At 55.4% G+C, this 13,027-nt stretch overlaps 3 protein-coding genes across 3 annotated transcripts; all 3 read left to right on the top strand.

Moving 5' to 3' along the window:
• Positions 1-762: 762 nt before the first annotated feature.
• SPBR_01783 (thymine dioxygenase) lies at positions 763-1,996 on the top strand (the record flags this gene model as incomplete). The annotated part of the gene is made up of 3 exons (XM_040760093.1): positions 763-804; positions 908-1,758; positions 1,864-1,996. 3 exons carry the CDS (start codon positions 763-765, stop codon positions 1,994-1,996), a joined length of 1,026 nt encoding a protein of 341 aa, XP_040619666.1.
• Positions 1,997-2,687: 691 nt separating this feature from the next.
• On the top strand, positions 2,688-5,489 carry SPBR_01319 (kelch repeat protein; the record flags this gene model as incomplete). The annotated part of the gene is made up of 1 exon (XM_040759630.1): positions 2,688-5,489. The coding sequence occupies one exon, from the start codon at positions 2,688-2,690 to the stop codon at positions 5,487-5,489; it is 2,802 nt and encodes a 933-aa protein (XP_040619665.1).
• Positions 5,490-9,504: 4,015 nt separating this feature from the next.
• Positions 9,505-12,149, top strand: SPBR_01345 (uncharacterized protein; the record flags this gene model as incomplete). Its single annotated transcript, XM_040759656.1, has 2 exons — positions 9,505-9,677; positions 9,890-12,149. The coding sequence occupies 2 exons, from the start codon at positions 9,505-9,507 to the stop codon at positions 12,147-12,149; spliced, it is 2,433 nt and encodes an 810-aa protein (XP_040619664.1).
• Between the last annotated feature and the right edge of the window lie 878 nt (positions 12,150-13,027).

Below are 13,027 nucleotides of genomic sequence, written 5' to 3'. Positions count from 1 at the left end.
TGGCTGGGCTAGTCATGCGTGATGGGTTGTTCCAGCGTACCTTCCCCATGCACTTACAGCGCACCTTCCCTGTAAGTTCTCTGTCTGCCCCACCTCGCTTTCCTTTTTGGGACATGGCATTCTGCCTTATCTTGCCCATTTATTAGCATTATTAGTGCAGTTGCTTCTCCACGCACTTGCAGCGACCGTCTCTTATCAGGCGACGCTCGACGCCCAGCCAACAACGCAAGAGGGCTGCGGCTTGTGCGATACAATGTGTCACGGTACACGGCGGGGAAGTTGTCGGCCACTGAGATGGTCCGTTCTGCCATTCAGTGCTGAATCTTGAGCATTCCTGTTGTGTGGCTTGCCATTCCTCTGTCCGCTGTTGATATGCGGTAGCTTCAGTGGACATGGTCAGTCGGGAGCAAACCGGTAGACACAACATTGACGACTGACCCAAGAGACCAAGGTATGTCGCACTTTCCAACATATTTCTACGCGTCATTGGTCGTATGCAGAGGTGATGGCCGCTTAACGGTTCTTAAATTGTGGGGCATCTCGGAAGTGGCCGAAGGGCTGGATCGCTCCTTCTTCTGTGCTCTTTGTTTCCAACGGCCACACCTCTATCCCCTACGCTGTATTTGGTTGCATCCTCTCCTTTCTTCTCTTTTGCCCACCCCCTTGCTCCATATTCCCACGACCGTCGACATTCCTCGTTCCCACCCGCATTGTGCATCGTATCGCCGCAAGGCATCCATACCAACCAGCTTCACACCAGCTATGGAGAAAGCCGCCGTGTCTGATGACGGGCTGTTGATCCCGGTACGTCTTGGAGATTTGGCTCCAAAGATGAGCTCACGAGTACGGCTGGGACCCTGTTTTGGTCCAGCATAGACTGACGGCATTCAACACTCTCCTTTCCCAGCTCATCGACTTGAGAAAGTTCCTCAACGGCACGCCCGACCAACGCACCGAGACGGCCAAGGCCATATTGCACGGCTTCCAGACAGCCGGCTTCGTCTATCTCAAGAACACGCCCATTGCGGCAGCGACTCGCAAGCACGTCTTTGCCATGTCGGCCAGCTTCTTCCGCCTGCCGCTCGACGACAAGATGGCCGTCGGCTGGACCACGCCCGAGGCCAACCGCGGCTACTCGGCGCCGGGCCGCGAAAAGGTCACGCAGCTGTCGGATCTGGCGGCCGTCGCCAAGCTGAAAGAGGCCGTGCCCGACATCAAGGAGAGCATCGAGATCGGCCGCGAGCACGAAGAGGACTTCCCCAACCAGTGGCCCGACGAGACCACGGCCGCCGCCACGACGGCGGGCCTCCCCGGCTTCAAGGCCACCATGGTCGACTTCCATGACCAGTGCAAGGCCGTGCACGTCCAAGTGATGCGCGCCATTGCCGTCGGCATGGGCCTGCCCGAGAGCCACTTTGACAGCTACGTCGACGTCGGCGACAACACGCTGCGCCTGCTGCACTACCCGGCGGTCGACCGCGGCGTCTTCCGCGCCAATCCCAGCCAGGTGCGCGCCGGCGAGCACTCGGACTACGGCTCCATCACGTTGCTGTTCCAAGACGGTCGTGGCGGGCTGCAGGTCAAGAGCCCCAACGGCAACTTTGTCGACGCAACACCCATCGACGACACGGTGGTCGTCAACGCGGGCGACCTGCTGGCGCGCTGGAGCAACGACACCATCAAGAGCACGATCCACCGCGTTGTCGAGCCGCCTGGCGGGCCCGAAGGTGATACCTACCCGGCGCGGTACAGCGTAGCGTGAGTAGACTCTCCCTGTTCTTCTGTTCATCTGTTCATCTGTTCATCTGTCCCTCTGTCCCTCTTTTTTCTCCAATACACGACATACTCACACCAAACACAAAGCTACTTCTGCAATCCCAACTTCAAGAGCCACATCGAGGCCATCCCCGGCACATACTCGGCGGAGACGGACAAGAAATATGCGGGCGTCAACACCGGCCAGTACCTGGTGCAGCGGCTGGCGGCGACATACTAGGCGGGACAGAACACTCGGGCAATGTGACGTATCTTGTTTGATTTAGCGAGCAAAATATCTTCTAACGTATGATGGGAAGTAAATACTCCTTGCTTCAGAACGACGTACTTAAAATATATATTCACGTGTTATATCACGTGAACGGAATGGCCCCACCTAAATGCACCGTGCATCGGATAACCAATCACAGAGCGTGGATGCCCCACCAAGCCTCCCCTGCATGACGCTACGTGCCTGGACAAAGACAAAACGAGGCAAAACGCTAATCTCACCAAAATGGTCTGGCGCCAGCCAGCAACCAGTGATCTTGAACCCACAAGAAAACCTCCACCAGGCTAACAGCCATCGCCGCCCATTCTGGCCCGTCGTCCAGACGCATATGCCCATAGAACGCAGAGAACGCACCGGACAAACTAGGTCGAACGGACCCGTAGCCCTCGAAAACACCCACAGCCGGCTTTCCTCTTTGTCGTCCTCGACTTCTTCGATCATTTCGCCCGTTTGCCTGTCTCCTCTTCTGTTTCGTGTCTCCTGACAGCGTCGTTGGTATACGCCAACCCCTCCACGACACTCTGCCCTTACTCTGCTCTGACTGGCGCCTCACCTCCTCCGTCCGACCACAGCCTCGCCTCCGCCTCTGTTGCCTCGAACCATGCGGAGATAGTTCTCTCGCGAGAGAGAGGCATACGACATGGCCCAGCCCTCGACTACTGGCTCCCATCCTCACTTCCCTTCCTCGCCATCCACTGCCACCGCACCGCCTGCACCCACGCCCCCCGGTGCATACACATCGATCTTCGGCGGCGGCCCTCCGGTCGTCCCAACCTCACCGATTGTCCTGCCAGCAGCACCAGCACCAGCAGCAGCACCGGCAACGCCCCAGGCAGCTGGACCTGGACTCGGTTCTGGCACCGGCCTCGGTCCCGGACCTGCGACCCTCACGGCCGCCAACCTCGCGCCCCCGCCTGCCCCCGGCACGTCGACGCCGGCCTCCGTAGCCTCGTCTTCTAACAACACCTACATCATGCCCAACTCGCCCATGAAGAACCGCGGCGGCGGCAGCGGCTCGGACGGCTACCGACCCAAGGTCACGCGCACGCTCGGCCAGCGGCCGGCCTGTCTCGTCAATGCGTCCGTCACGTACTGCGGCAACAACCAGATCTTTGCCTTTGGCGGCTTTGACCAGTACACCGATGAGGTGTACAACCACGTGCTGCGTCTCGACCTCGTCAGCCAGCAGTGGAGCCTCGTCGACAACTACGGCGACATTCCTGGGGTGCGCATGGGCCACACCGCCACGCTGTACCAGGGCGACAAGCTGCTGGTCTTTGGCGGCGAGAACGAGCACCGCACGTACCTGTCGGACCTGATTGTGTTCGACCTCAAGACCGCCCACTGGACGCAGCCCGCCGTCACGGGACCCATCCCCAAGGGCCGCGCGCGCCACGCCGCCGTCCTGCACGAAGACAAGCTGTTCATCATCGGCGGCATAACAGGCCACGACAACTACGTGCTCGACGACATCTGCTACCTCGACCTCAAGACCTTTTGCTGGTCACGTGCCTGGCGCTTCGTCGGCCGCTTCGACCACTCGGCCTATATCTGGGGCGACCGCGTGTGGGTCTTTGGCGGTCTGAGCGAAGACATGGACAAGGTGAGCGACCTCTGGTGGCTGGACCTCAAGGGCACGCCCGCCTTCCAGTCGCCGCCCCAGATCGGCAGCAGCCCCTACGACCGCCCCAACCTGGGCGGGCCCCCGCTGGGCATGGGCGGCGGCAGCAGCCGCCATGGCAGCGGATCCCCGCGGCCCGGGTATGCGCTGGCGCAGTCGCCGGCCGTCGGCGCGTCGGGCTATGCGGCCAACTCCCGCACCGCGCAGGTGAACACGCCCTCGTTCCAGCTCAAGTCGTACGCGCCCGTGGCGCCCGGGTCCATCTCGGCGCTCAAGTTCTTTTCGGGGCCCAACACGCCCAACCAGGGCTCGGGCATCCACTTCCACGTCTACTCGGCCGGCATGCTGCTCGACTTTGTCACGCCCGCGCCGACCATTATGTCGCGCGAGTGCTCCCTGTCGACGCTCGACCTGGCGACGCTGCGCTGGCAGAAACTGGCCGAGGGCCGCGAGATCTTCAAGCCGGGCTACCGCTGGCACTACTGCACGATGAACGAGGACGGCACCAAGGCCTGGCTGCTGGGCTGCCCGACGGACCCCAGCAACAGCGAGCTCGGCGCCAACGGCTTCGAGGAGTACCTGAGCGACATTATGGAGATTGACCTGCGCCGCTACGGCTTCTTGGGCCACAGCGCGCCGCCCGATGCCCACGGCATGATGGGCATGGGCGGCGCCATGATGACGCGGCCGACCTCGCGCGTGCGCCACGCCAACGACCCGCCGTCCATGGGTCTTGGGTCGGACCTGTCGCGCCTCTTTGACCAGCCGCCCGAGACGGGCAGCGGCGCCGACTTTATCGTGACGGCCCACTCGGGCAACCCAGAAGACGACGAGATGGACCACGAGGCGGAAGCGCCTGTGCGCGATGGCGATGTTGGTGGTGGCGGTGCTGCTGCAGGGCGAAACAACAACAACGACCACTGGCTGGCGCCCGATGCACCGACCAGCCCGCCCATTCATGTGCATCGGCTCATCCTGCAGGCGCGCTGGCCGCACTTTGCACGGCTGTGGTCGTCGCAGATGGCCGAGTTCCACACCAAGAAGATGCACATCCCAGAACCCTACAGCGTCGTCCGTGCCTTTTTGTTCTACCTCTACACCGACCGGATTGATCCGGCGCCCCCGCCGGAGGACGGACCGGGCATGGACATTGGGGGCAGCAGCAGCAGCGGCGGCGGCGGCGGCAGCGGTGCGGGCACCAAGCGCGGCCGCAGCCCGGGCGACGCAGGCGGCGGCAGTCGAAATGGCGGTCCTCTCAACCGCCACCCCCACCACCACCACCACCAGCTCCGCCAAACCCACCACGACGCCGATGCCCGCGGCCACCACAACCCGGCCCACGTGACGGCCGATCTGTCCGACGTCGCGGGCCTGCTCGTCATGTCCAACATCTACAACATCCCCCACCTGCGCCTGCTGTGCGTCAACCGGCTGTCCAAGGAGCTCGACGTGGACCACGCCTGCATCATTTGGCACTGCGCCAGCCTCGCCAACGAGCCCTGGCTGCGCAAGCGTGCCGCCAGTTTCTGCCTGACCCACTGGGGCCGCATCGTGCGCTCGTCGGGGTTCCTGCGGCTGCCGCGCACCGCCATTGTCGAGCTGTCGCAGGAGATTGACACCGAGGGCCGCGTCATTGGCGGCGACGAGCTGGACCTGTTTGGCTCGGCGCTCGAGGGCGCCGGCGGCGTCGGCGGTGCGCGCTTCTCGGACAATGGCAGTGTCCTGTCGCGGCGCAAAGAGAGCATCAGCAGCAGCCATGCGTCGCAGATGGCCGAGTCGGAGATGGAAGACGACGAGGAGGAAGGCATGGATATGAACTAGGGAAGGACGAGACAAAACAGGAAAAGAACCAAAGGAACCGAAAGAACAGGAAGAACAGGAAGAGGAGGACGATCCAACAGCACAGACGACGACATGATATTTCAGAGGCGTTAACCAATCCATTATGTTTCTGTTTGGTCTCTTTTATTTGCTTTTCTTTTTCTTTTGTTTTTTCTTTTGGTTGTTTGTTTCATTAGCTATGCTTTGTTTTGCTACAAAATGATTCAAGATATGGGCCGTTATGTATGTTTGTTAGTTTTGTTATTGAATTCTCTTTGTACTTCTCCTTAACAGGCCATCCACTGCTTCCTTTTGACTTGTCTACATCTTATTTCAATGCAAAAGAGTGTCTTTCAAAATCGAGTAAATCCAGTCTCAAGCGCGAAAACAATCCCCGGACATCTTGGCCGCATATCAGCGAGGGCCATCAGGGGGTACAAGAGCCGCAAAATAAAGATCATCTTCTTGTCGCCTTTCTTCTCTCGTTTTTTTAAAACATTATCGTTCGTACATTCGCCTCTCTCGCCAAGACGCTGCACACTCCTATTCAACACTCCGTGGAACCATGCACCGGTACATGTCGTGCCTGTCGTGCCTGTCGTGCCTGTCGTGCCTGTCGTGCCTGTGCTTTCTTGTGCTCGTGTGATCGGACGCCTGTTTTTCTCTCGCCTCTCTCCTCTCACTACTTGAATGCCTCCAGCAAAGCGGTCGTTTGTCGCCCCACTTTTCTGGCACCTGCGAGACACGGATCAGCCCCCAGCCAGTATTCTCCGGAATGTTAATGTTCTCCCTGTTCTTGGCTGCGTATCTTTTGTCAATTTTCGGTGATTATATTCTTGAATAGGATGTTGCTTTTCATTCGGCTCCTCTTATGAAGTGCTGTGTTGGTTTGGCTACACATTGTTTCACAAACTGTTTCTTGGCTGGCGCCCACTCGCATTCGATCGGCGGAGAGATACCTGGGGAAAATTGGGCCGTCCTGCAAGGCTGAGGAAAGCTTATGCAGGAGGGTGGAAACTTTTGCAATGCGGCCAATCCGCGAACTATACCACATTTCGCAATATAATCGACGTCCGTCGGAGGTGCATCGCGACGTCGTGATGACACGTGTACGCCAAAATAGGCAACAGCATGACAAACACGCCCGGGCTCTACAGATCGACCATTCGTACCATGGCCAAGATAGGAAAGTACGATGCCTTGCGGACAGGACTACAAACAGAAGGAGGGCATCCCCTTCGCGGCCCACGTGGGTAACCCAAATGTGAAGTGAAGGCCGCCCGCAGGCAGGAGCGAGTGCAGTGTGCTGCCATTCACCGTTGCTTCTTTCCCGAATTTGCATCAAGAAAAGTGAATGGAGACAATCCGGGATGGAGTTCGAATGCCAGGAAAGAGCAAGTCACCAGCGTCGCTGCCACTGCGGCGAGCTTGCCATTTGTATCTGATTGTTCATCCTGCTCCTTCCTGACTCTCTTCGTATTCATCATCTCATCGGAACGAAGAGGAAGTCAGTGTGTCCATCGCTCCTTCTTGTCCAAACCGACTTGCCTCTGTTCTCGCACTTCTTAAGACTCTCAAAAAGTAGTAGACTCTCTCTCTCCTTCTTCTCCGCTCCTCTCCCTCTCTCTCAGTTTTGCAAAGAACATCACGACACAGAAAAATGACCTATCGGCCATGCCCGACCATAGCTTGTGCTCTTTGCTCGATTCCGCCTCGTGGACGATTCCGGCACATCCACACGTGATTATATACGGCACCCACCCAGCGCTGCTCTGTTCGACTCGCCACACAATCGACACGTCAGGTAGGAAAACGAAGACCAAGAATCCGACAGAGCGTTGCTGCACATGGGGAGAGGGTCTGCATTTGGCTCGTTCCCTATGGGACTTGCTCGTGTGTGCGCACGTATGGCTCCAGCAGACACGCTGTCCCCTCCCTTTCTGGCTGCGGCGTAGGACAATCGCTGACGTGACAGAAAAGTGACGCACAAAAGAGACTTCGGTCAGGCAGGACGCATGCGACATGAACAACCAAACACAAAGGCGTCCGCACACACAATGAGTGGATCATGCAGGCGTCGGAGCCTGCTGTAGCTTTTTAGCGAGCCACCTAGTCGAGGTTCGCAGAATACCCCGGTCAATCGGTCAATTGTCGCACTTGTATTGCTTTGGTGGCTTTTTTCGGTCCATTTTCTCGTGATGATTTGGCGCTTGTCGCCATTCATTTGACAGCCTTGTCAAACATCATTACTGCCATCACCATCGCCATTCTCTCGCCGGCATCGTGCCATCTACACTCACCAAAACAAAGCAGGATGTTCCCTCTACCTCTCTCGATCCTTTCTCCTCCCCCTGTCTGCTGCGAAAATATTTTTTGACAATAAAAACCAACCCCCCCTCTTTGCACAATAGCTGACCAAAAGATCAGACGAATTTTCCTTGCCTTCTATTTCAAGCAGTCTCTGGCCTTCGTGAGGTCATTTTCCCCAGCCACCGTCTTTTTGACACCTCCTTTGACCTCTTTCGCCCGCATTTTTGCATGTCATTTGCTCCTCTGCTGCCTGCCAGCTCCTACGCAGTCAGCGCGCACCTCGTTCACTATTCGTCTTCATGGTGACACAAGACGCCCAAAGCTCCCACACCAGCGTCTGCGAACGCATGTACGGCCCCGTACTCCTCCTACGAAGGACACTGTAAAAGTGCCAGAACATGTACCGGACCCGCAAATATGGCGATGCTGGAAGGCGTCGATCACCCAAAGTGGGCGAACAATAGCAACGCCCTGAGCCTCGTCAATAGAGGACAAACGGGAAACAATACTGGTGAAAGACGGTGCAAAAGAAGGCGAAAAAGAAGGAGAAAAACGTCCACAAAGCAGAAGAGGAAGAAAAAACAGAGATCTCACACAGCATCCAGGCGGAAGGTTTGCACTGTCCGCCGCCGATACTGTCGTGCACGGAGCGCAAGATACATCGCACAAGTCACTTTTTTCCATCCCCCCCTCTCCATTTTGCACACCCCTCCAGGAGCTTTCCAGACATTCTCCCACATACGCCCCTCTTCGTTTCCTGTACACTTCTTAATATTTTCCCTATCTTTCCCATAAAAAAGCCTTTCTTCTGCTCCTTCTTTATTCTGCATCCACTCTTTCTGTTCGATTGCTTCATTTTACGGCTTCGCTTCCTCCATTCTTTCACATATTCTCTATTACACTCGCAGTTTTCACCTTGTTGCTGCTTTGTACCACAACTCAATATTCCATCCCACCAAAGACCTCCAGCTCACTCACTTGTGGCTTTCATTACACAAGCAGCAGCAGCCTCGGTCTGCAATACCAGTCTTTCCTGTTTTATTTTTTCCCATTGTCGTGTCTTTCAACATCTTGTCAAATTCCTCACAGCATCCAGTTTATTCTGACCATAGCACATTTCTTCCATATTCTTCCCGCACATATTCGCTATCTCTCCCATCAAGGTTGTTCAAGAGGGCTTAACGATACTCTATCCTTCTTCTCCTATTCCTCCCCGTGGCTCTCTTCTCTTCCACGATCGAGCAAACCTGTCGCATTTCCTGTTTTCCCTTTTGAAAGAAACGAAAGAGATACTGTGACACCGCGTCTGCTTCCCAACCCTCTACACTCTTCGCAGACTTCCAATCCCAAGATCGCACTTGGCAAGCTTCCTTGCGCCTTGCAAGTCAGTGATCTGGATCTACTGACTGTGTGTATGGTCCACTCTCAAAAGAAAATCGGCTACAAGAACAGTCCTACCTCTCCTTTTACTCCTTTTACTTTTTTCTTTTTTATCCTCCTCGAAACAACTCTCTTTGATAGAGGCAGCTGCATCTCCATTCCTTCACCTCTTACTTTTACCTTTTTTTTCACTTCTTACACTCCTTACCTCTCCATTTCCTTATATCCGCTGGCGGTATTGTGTCTCTTGCATCTTTTGATAAGATCACAAAAGAAACTTTAAGCACACAACGTTACGATATTGAGCAACGGACCTCGATACAAGATGATTCATCAGCACTACGACCCCAACCAGATCCTCTGGTTCTTGCGGAACTACTGGAAGTTCTCGCGCGAAGGCATGGTCGAAGAATGGCACCGGGTCTTCAAAGACTCCAACTTTGCCAAAAGCCAATACCAATGGCTCAAGAGTCGCTATGGTATGAAGGAAGAATGGGGGTAAGTTTCTTTTTTCTTATCTTTTCTTTTTTTTCTGCTTTTTGTTTTCTCTTTTTTCTCTACCCCCCGCCTTCCTCCATCGCCTTACTGCTCTCTCCCTATTCCTGTGTCCTACTTTCTACATATCTGTTGCGCCCTTGTCCTTTTGTTCTTCTTCGTATTCTCCATTCCACATTGCGCATACACAATCACATACTAACTTACCTCTGCAGCGCCTCTCTCAACCACCCGCCCTTTTCGGGAGCCAAACCTGGCGCCCCGGGTACTGAGAACTATGAGCCTCCCTCGGTTCCTCAGCACCCGCCGCGTGTGACCTTCCGGACGCGTGCGGACTCGCCTACCCCAAGACTGGTTACCGCGCCCGCTGCTGCCTTTCCCCAAACTCCTGCACCTGGTGCTCCTGCCACTGGCAGCCACCACCAGGGAGGTATGCCGTTCGTTCAGACCCCTGGCATGCCTGCCTTTGCGGCCAACTACCAGAACATGATGGGCCTGGCGATGCCATCGTCTGCTAGCCCACCTGTGCAAACGTCCATGGCGACACCTGTACCGACACCAAGTATGCCGGCCACTGGTGCGGGTGCATACAACCCAAACAGTGCCAACAGCACGACTGGTGCGAACACCGTTCGTACTGCGGCCCGCAACATGGGCAGCGGAGTTAATGGCGCCAACGGTACCTATTCGTTCGCCAACCTTGGGAGCCCCTTTACATCAAATGCTGTGGGCATGCCCAGCAACACCACAAACCCCATCGCGTCTGTGTTCGCTCAAGGCAACAACCCTGGCGGCGACCCCAATGCAGGCCTGTTTTCTATGTCTACTACAGACCAGAGTGGACAGAACATGACGACTCCCCAGGAGACATGGTCGGTTCCTCAATTCCAACCGTCTTACCAGGCCTTCAGCCACATGAGCGGAGATTTTGCCAACACCAACTCCGCTGGGCTCGGCATCCACCACGGTGCTCCCATGGCAATTTTCCAGGGTGCTCACATGATGCATGCTCACGGGACGGCTCCCTATTTCCACAATGCTGTGCCTGCATCACTGCCCATGGCCATATCTGCGTCTATGCCCTCAATTTCAACCACCGCCGGTTATGTTGAGGGCCAGCCAGGCGGCAGAAGAACCAGCGCTCCTATTATCAGCAACGCTAACATCATCGCTGATGTGATGCGCAAGCACAACCACCCAAACACAAGCCCTGTGGCTGCCACTGCTGTGTCTCAGGAAACGTCCAGCCCCACGAGCACAGGCAGCAAGAGAAAGCGCTCTACCGTGGAAGTGGAGTTCAACCCCCCCAAGAGAGCTATGCTTGCTGCAAGCCCTGACCAGACCGGCTCCGAGATTCAAGCCATTGCCGCACCGCATCCGTCTGGTCTATCATCCGCCTTGGCCAGCGGTAAGGCGACAAAGACCCGCCGCAAGAAGACAACCTCTCCTTCCATGGACTCTCCCCAGGCTGCTTCCAATATGTCTGAAGAAGAGTCTCGCCCGTCGCAGAGCATCTCTTACAGCTCGCCGAGTGTTTCCGATTCTCCGAATGCGGCTTTGGCTTGTGCTATTAGTCCCACTGAGACCTGGCACGATGGCACGCACGGTAGCTGCCGGATCAATGGCCCCCATCGTCACCAGGGCGCAACGGGCATCTTCTTCGAGAAGCTCGAAGACTTTGAGAAGGCTGCAACTACTTGCAATATCACATCAGCCATGGCTGCCCTGCCGACCCCAGCCATCCCCAATCAAGCCACTGCAAAGGCTTTCGATCTTGTCTCTCGCGAAACAGACGTCAACATGGCGGGCACTGAGGAACTTCAAGTCTTATCACAAGCACTGCTTCAGGCACGAGTTCAGGCACCCAATCAAGCCCCACGTGAAGTCCCTGTCCAGGCCCAGCAAGCACAGGAACTGCCTCCTGCACCACTCCAGAGCTCGGTTCCCACTCAGGCCGTGCCTCCAAAAGAGATGCCGGCTGTTGCGCACACACGGGCCGACTCTCCCAGCCAGGCCCCTGTTCCTGCCCCGCTGGAATCTTCTATGGAAGAGTCAAGCATCGCTGCTCCTGATGCCGGTCGTGATGGTAGCACAGAAGCCGCTGGCACCGAGCCAAGCGTCGAGCAGCTGATTCTCACTCGCATTGCTTCGAGTCTGCGTGAGAACAGCAACACTACTGGCACGACCGTCGCTCCTGTGACTACAGTGAACCCTGGCTTTTCATCCACCCAAGTCGTGCCGTTGGGCATTCCGTCAACTCATCCTTTGGCTGCTGTGTGCCACAACGTGATGCCGCCCAAAAGCGCCGCACGCGTCCCCTCGCTCCAGGACGCCATTTTCTCGGCGCCCTCTGTTGACCTCGAGTCATTCGGGTTTGACAATACCAGCATCACCGAGGCCTACTTCAGTGGGATGTTGAGCAGCAACTCGGAAAATGACGATGTCTTCGACATGATTGATCAATCACAGTTCTAGACCAACGACCTCGTCACACATCGACAATGACCTCTGATGCCCTGAGGGGACGCAGTACTATTAGATTTGCTTTCTTTTCCTTGTATTTGTTTAGTGCTCGTGCGCTATTTATCTGCTAATTTGTCTCTTACTGTCAACCTTGTCTCTGCCCCTTTTCAAACTTGTTTCCGTTTTTTCTTCTTCTTTCACTTCTTGACTTTGTCTTACTACCCACTAGTTACTTTTAATTCTTTATGATTTCATTCATGTACACCTATCTGCATTTTGATGCGTCTTTGCTTGAGAGCGAGCCAAAAAGCAGGGACAGATAAGGGTGTGTCAAACGGTGGCCTGGGGAGGGAGAAATACTGTTGCGATGTACACTTTGTTTTCGTTTCGGTCAGCACAGGGGAGGAAATAGACGGACTGCATGTTTGCTCGCACGAGTTGCAGGAAATACAAAATCAATACAAAATCAATGCAAACCAAAGACTGGCGTAGAGTGATGTGAAGCTTGTTCTGAACAACAGTGTATCCTTATAGTCCTCTGGCAGTCTCTGCAGCAAGTGTTAGCAGTAGCTGCGAGGCAATCCGCGGTGGTCTTGTAGAGGGAAAAAATCAGTAAATAAAATTCTGGTACTCCATTAAATGTGCAAGGTATTTGAATGGGAATCTAAAATACAGAAGGGAATAGAGAAAGTAAAGAGAAATGGAACAAAGATTCATCAGCCAGCGGGGAACGACAAGAACAACCAAAAAAAAAAAAAAAAAAAAAAAAAAAAAAAAAAAAAAAAAAAAAAAAAAAAAAAACAAACCAAATAGGCTGTTGCCCGCTACCATATGAGCTTAACCAGGCTCCATGCCTTGCAATAAAAATAATAACTGACCACGGAAAAGAA

Source organism: Sporothrix brasiliensis (genome assembly GCF_000820605.1).
Source record: "Sporothrix brasiliensis 5110 chromosome Unknown Cont18, whole genome shotgun sequence".
NCBI classification, from domain to species: domain Eukaryota; kingdom Fungi; phylum Ascomycota; class Sordariomycetes; order Ophiostomatales; family Ophiostomataceae; genus Sporothrix; species Sporothrix brasiliensis.
The sequence above is the reverse complement of the archived record's forward strand: the minus strand, read 5'-3'. Positions and strand labels throughout refer to the sequence as shown.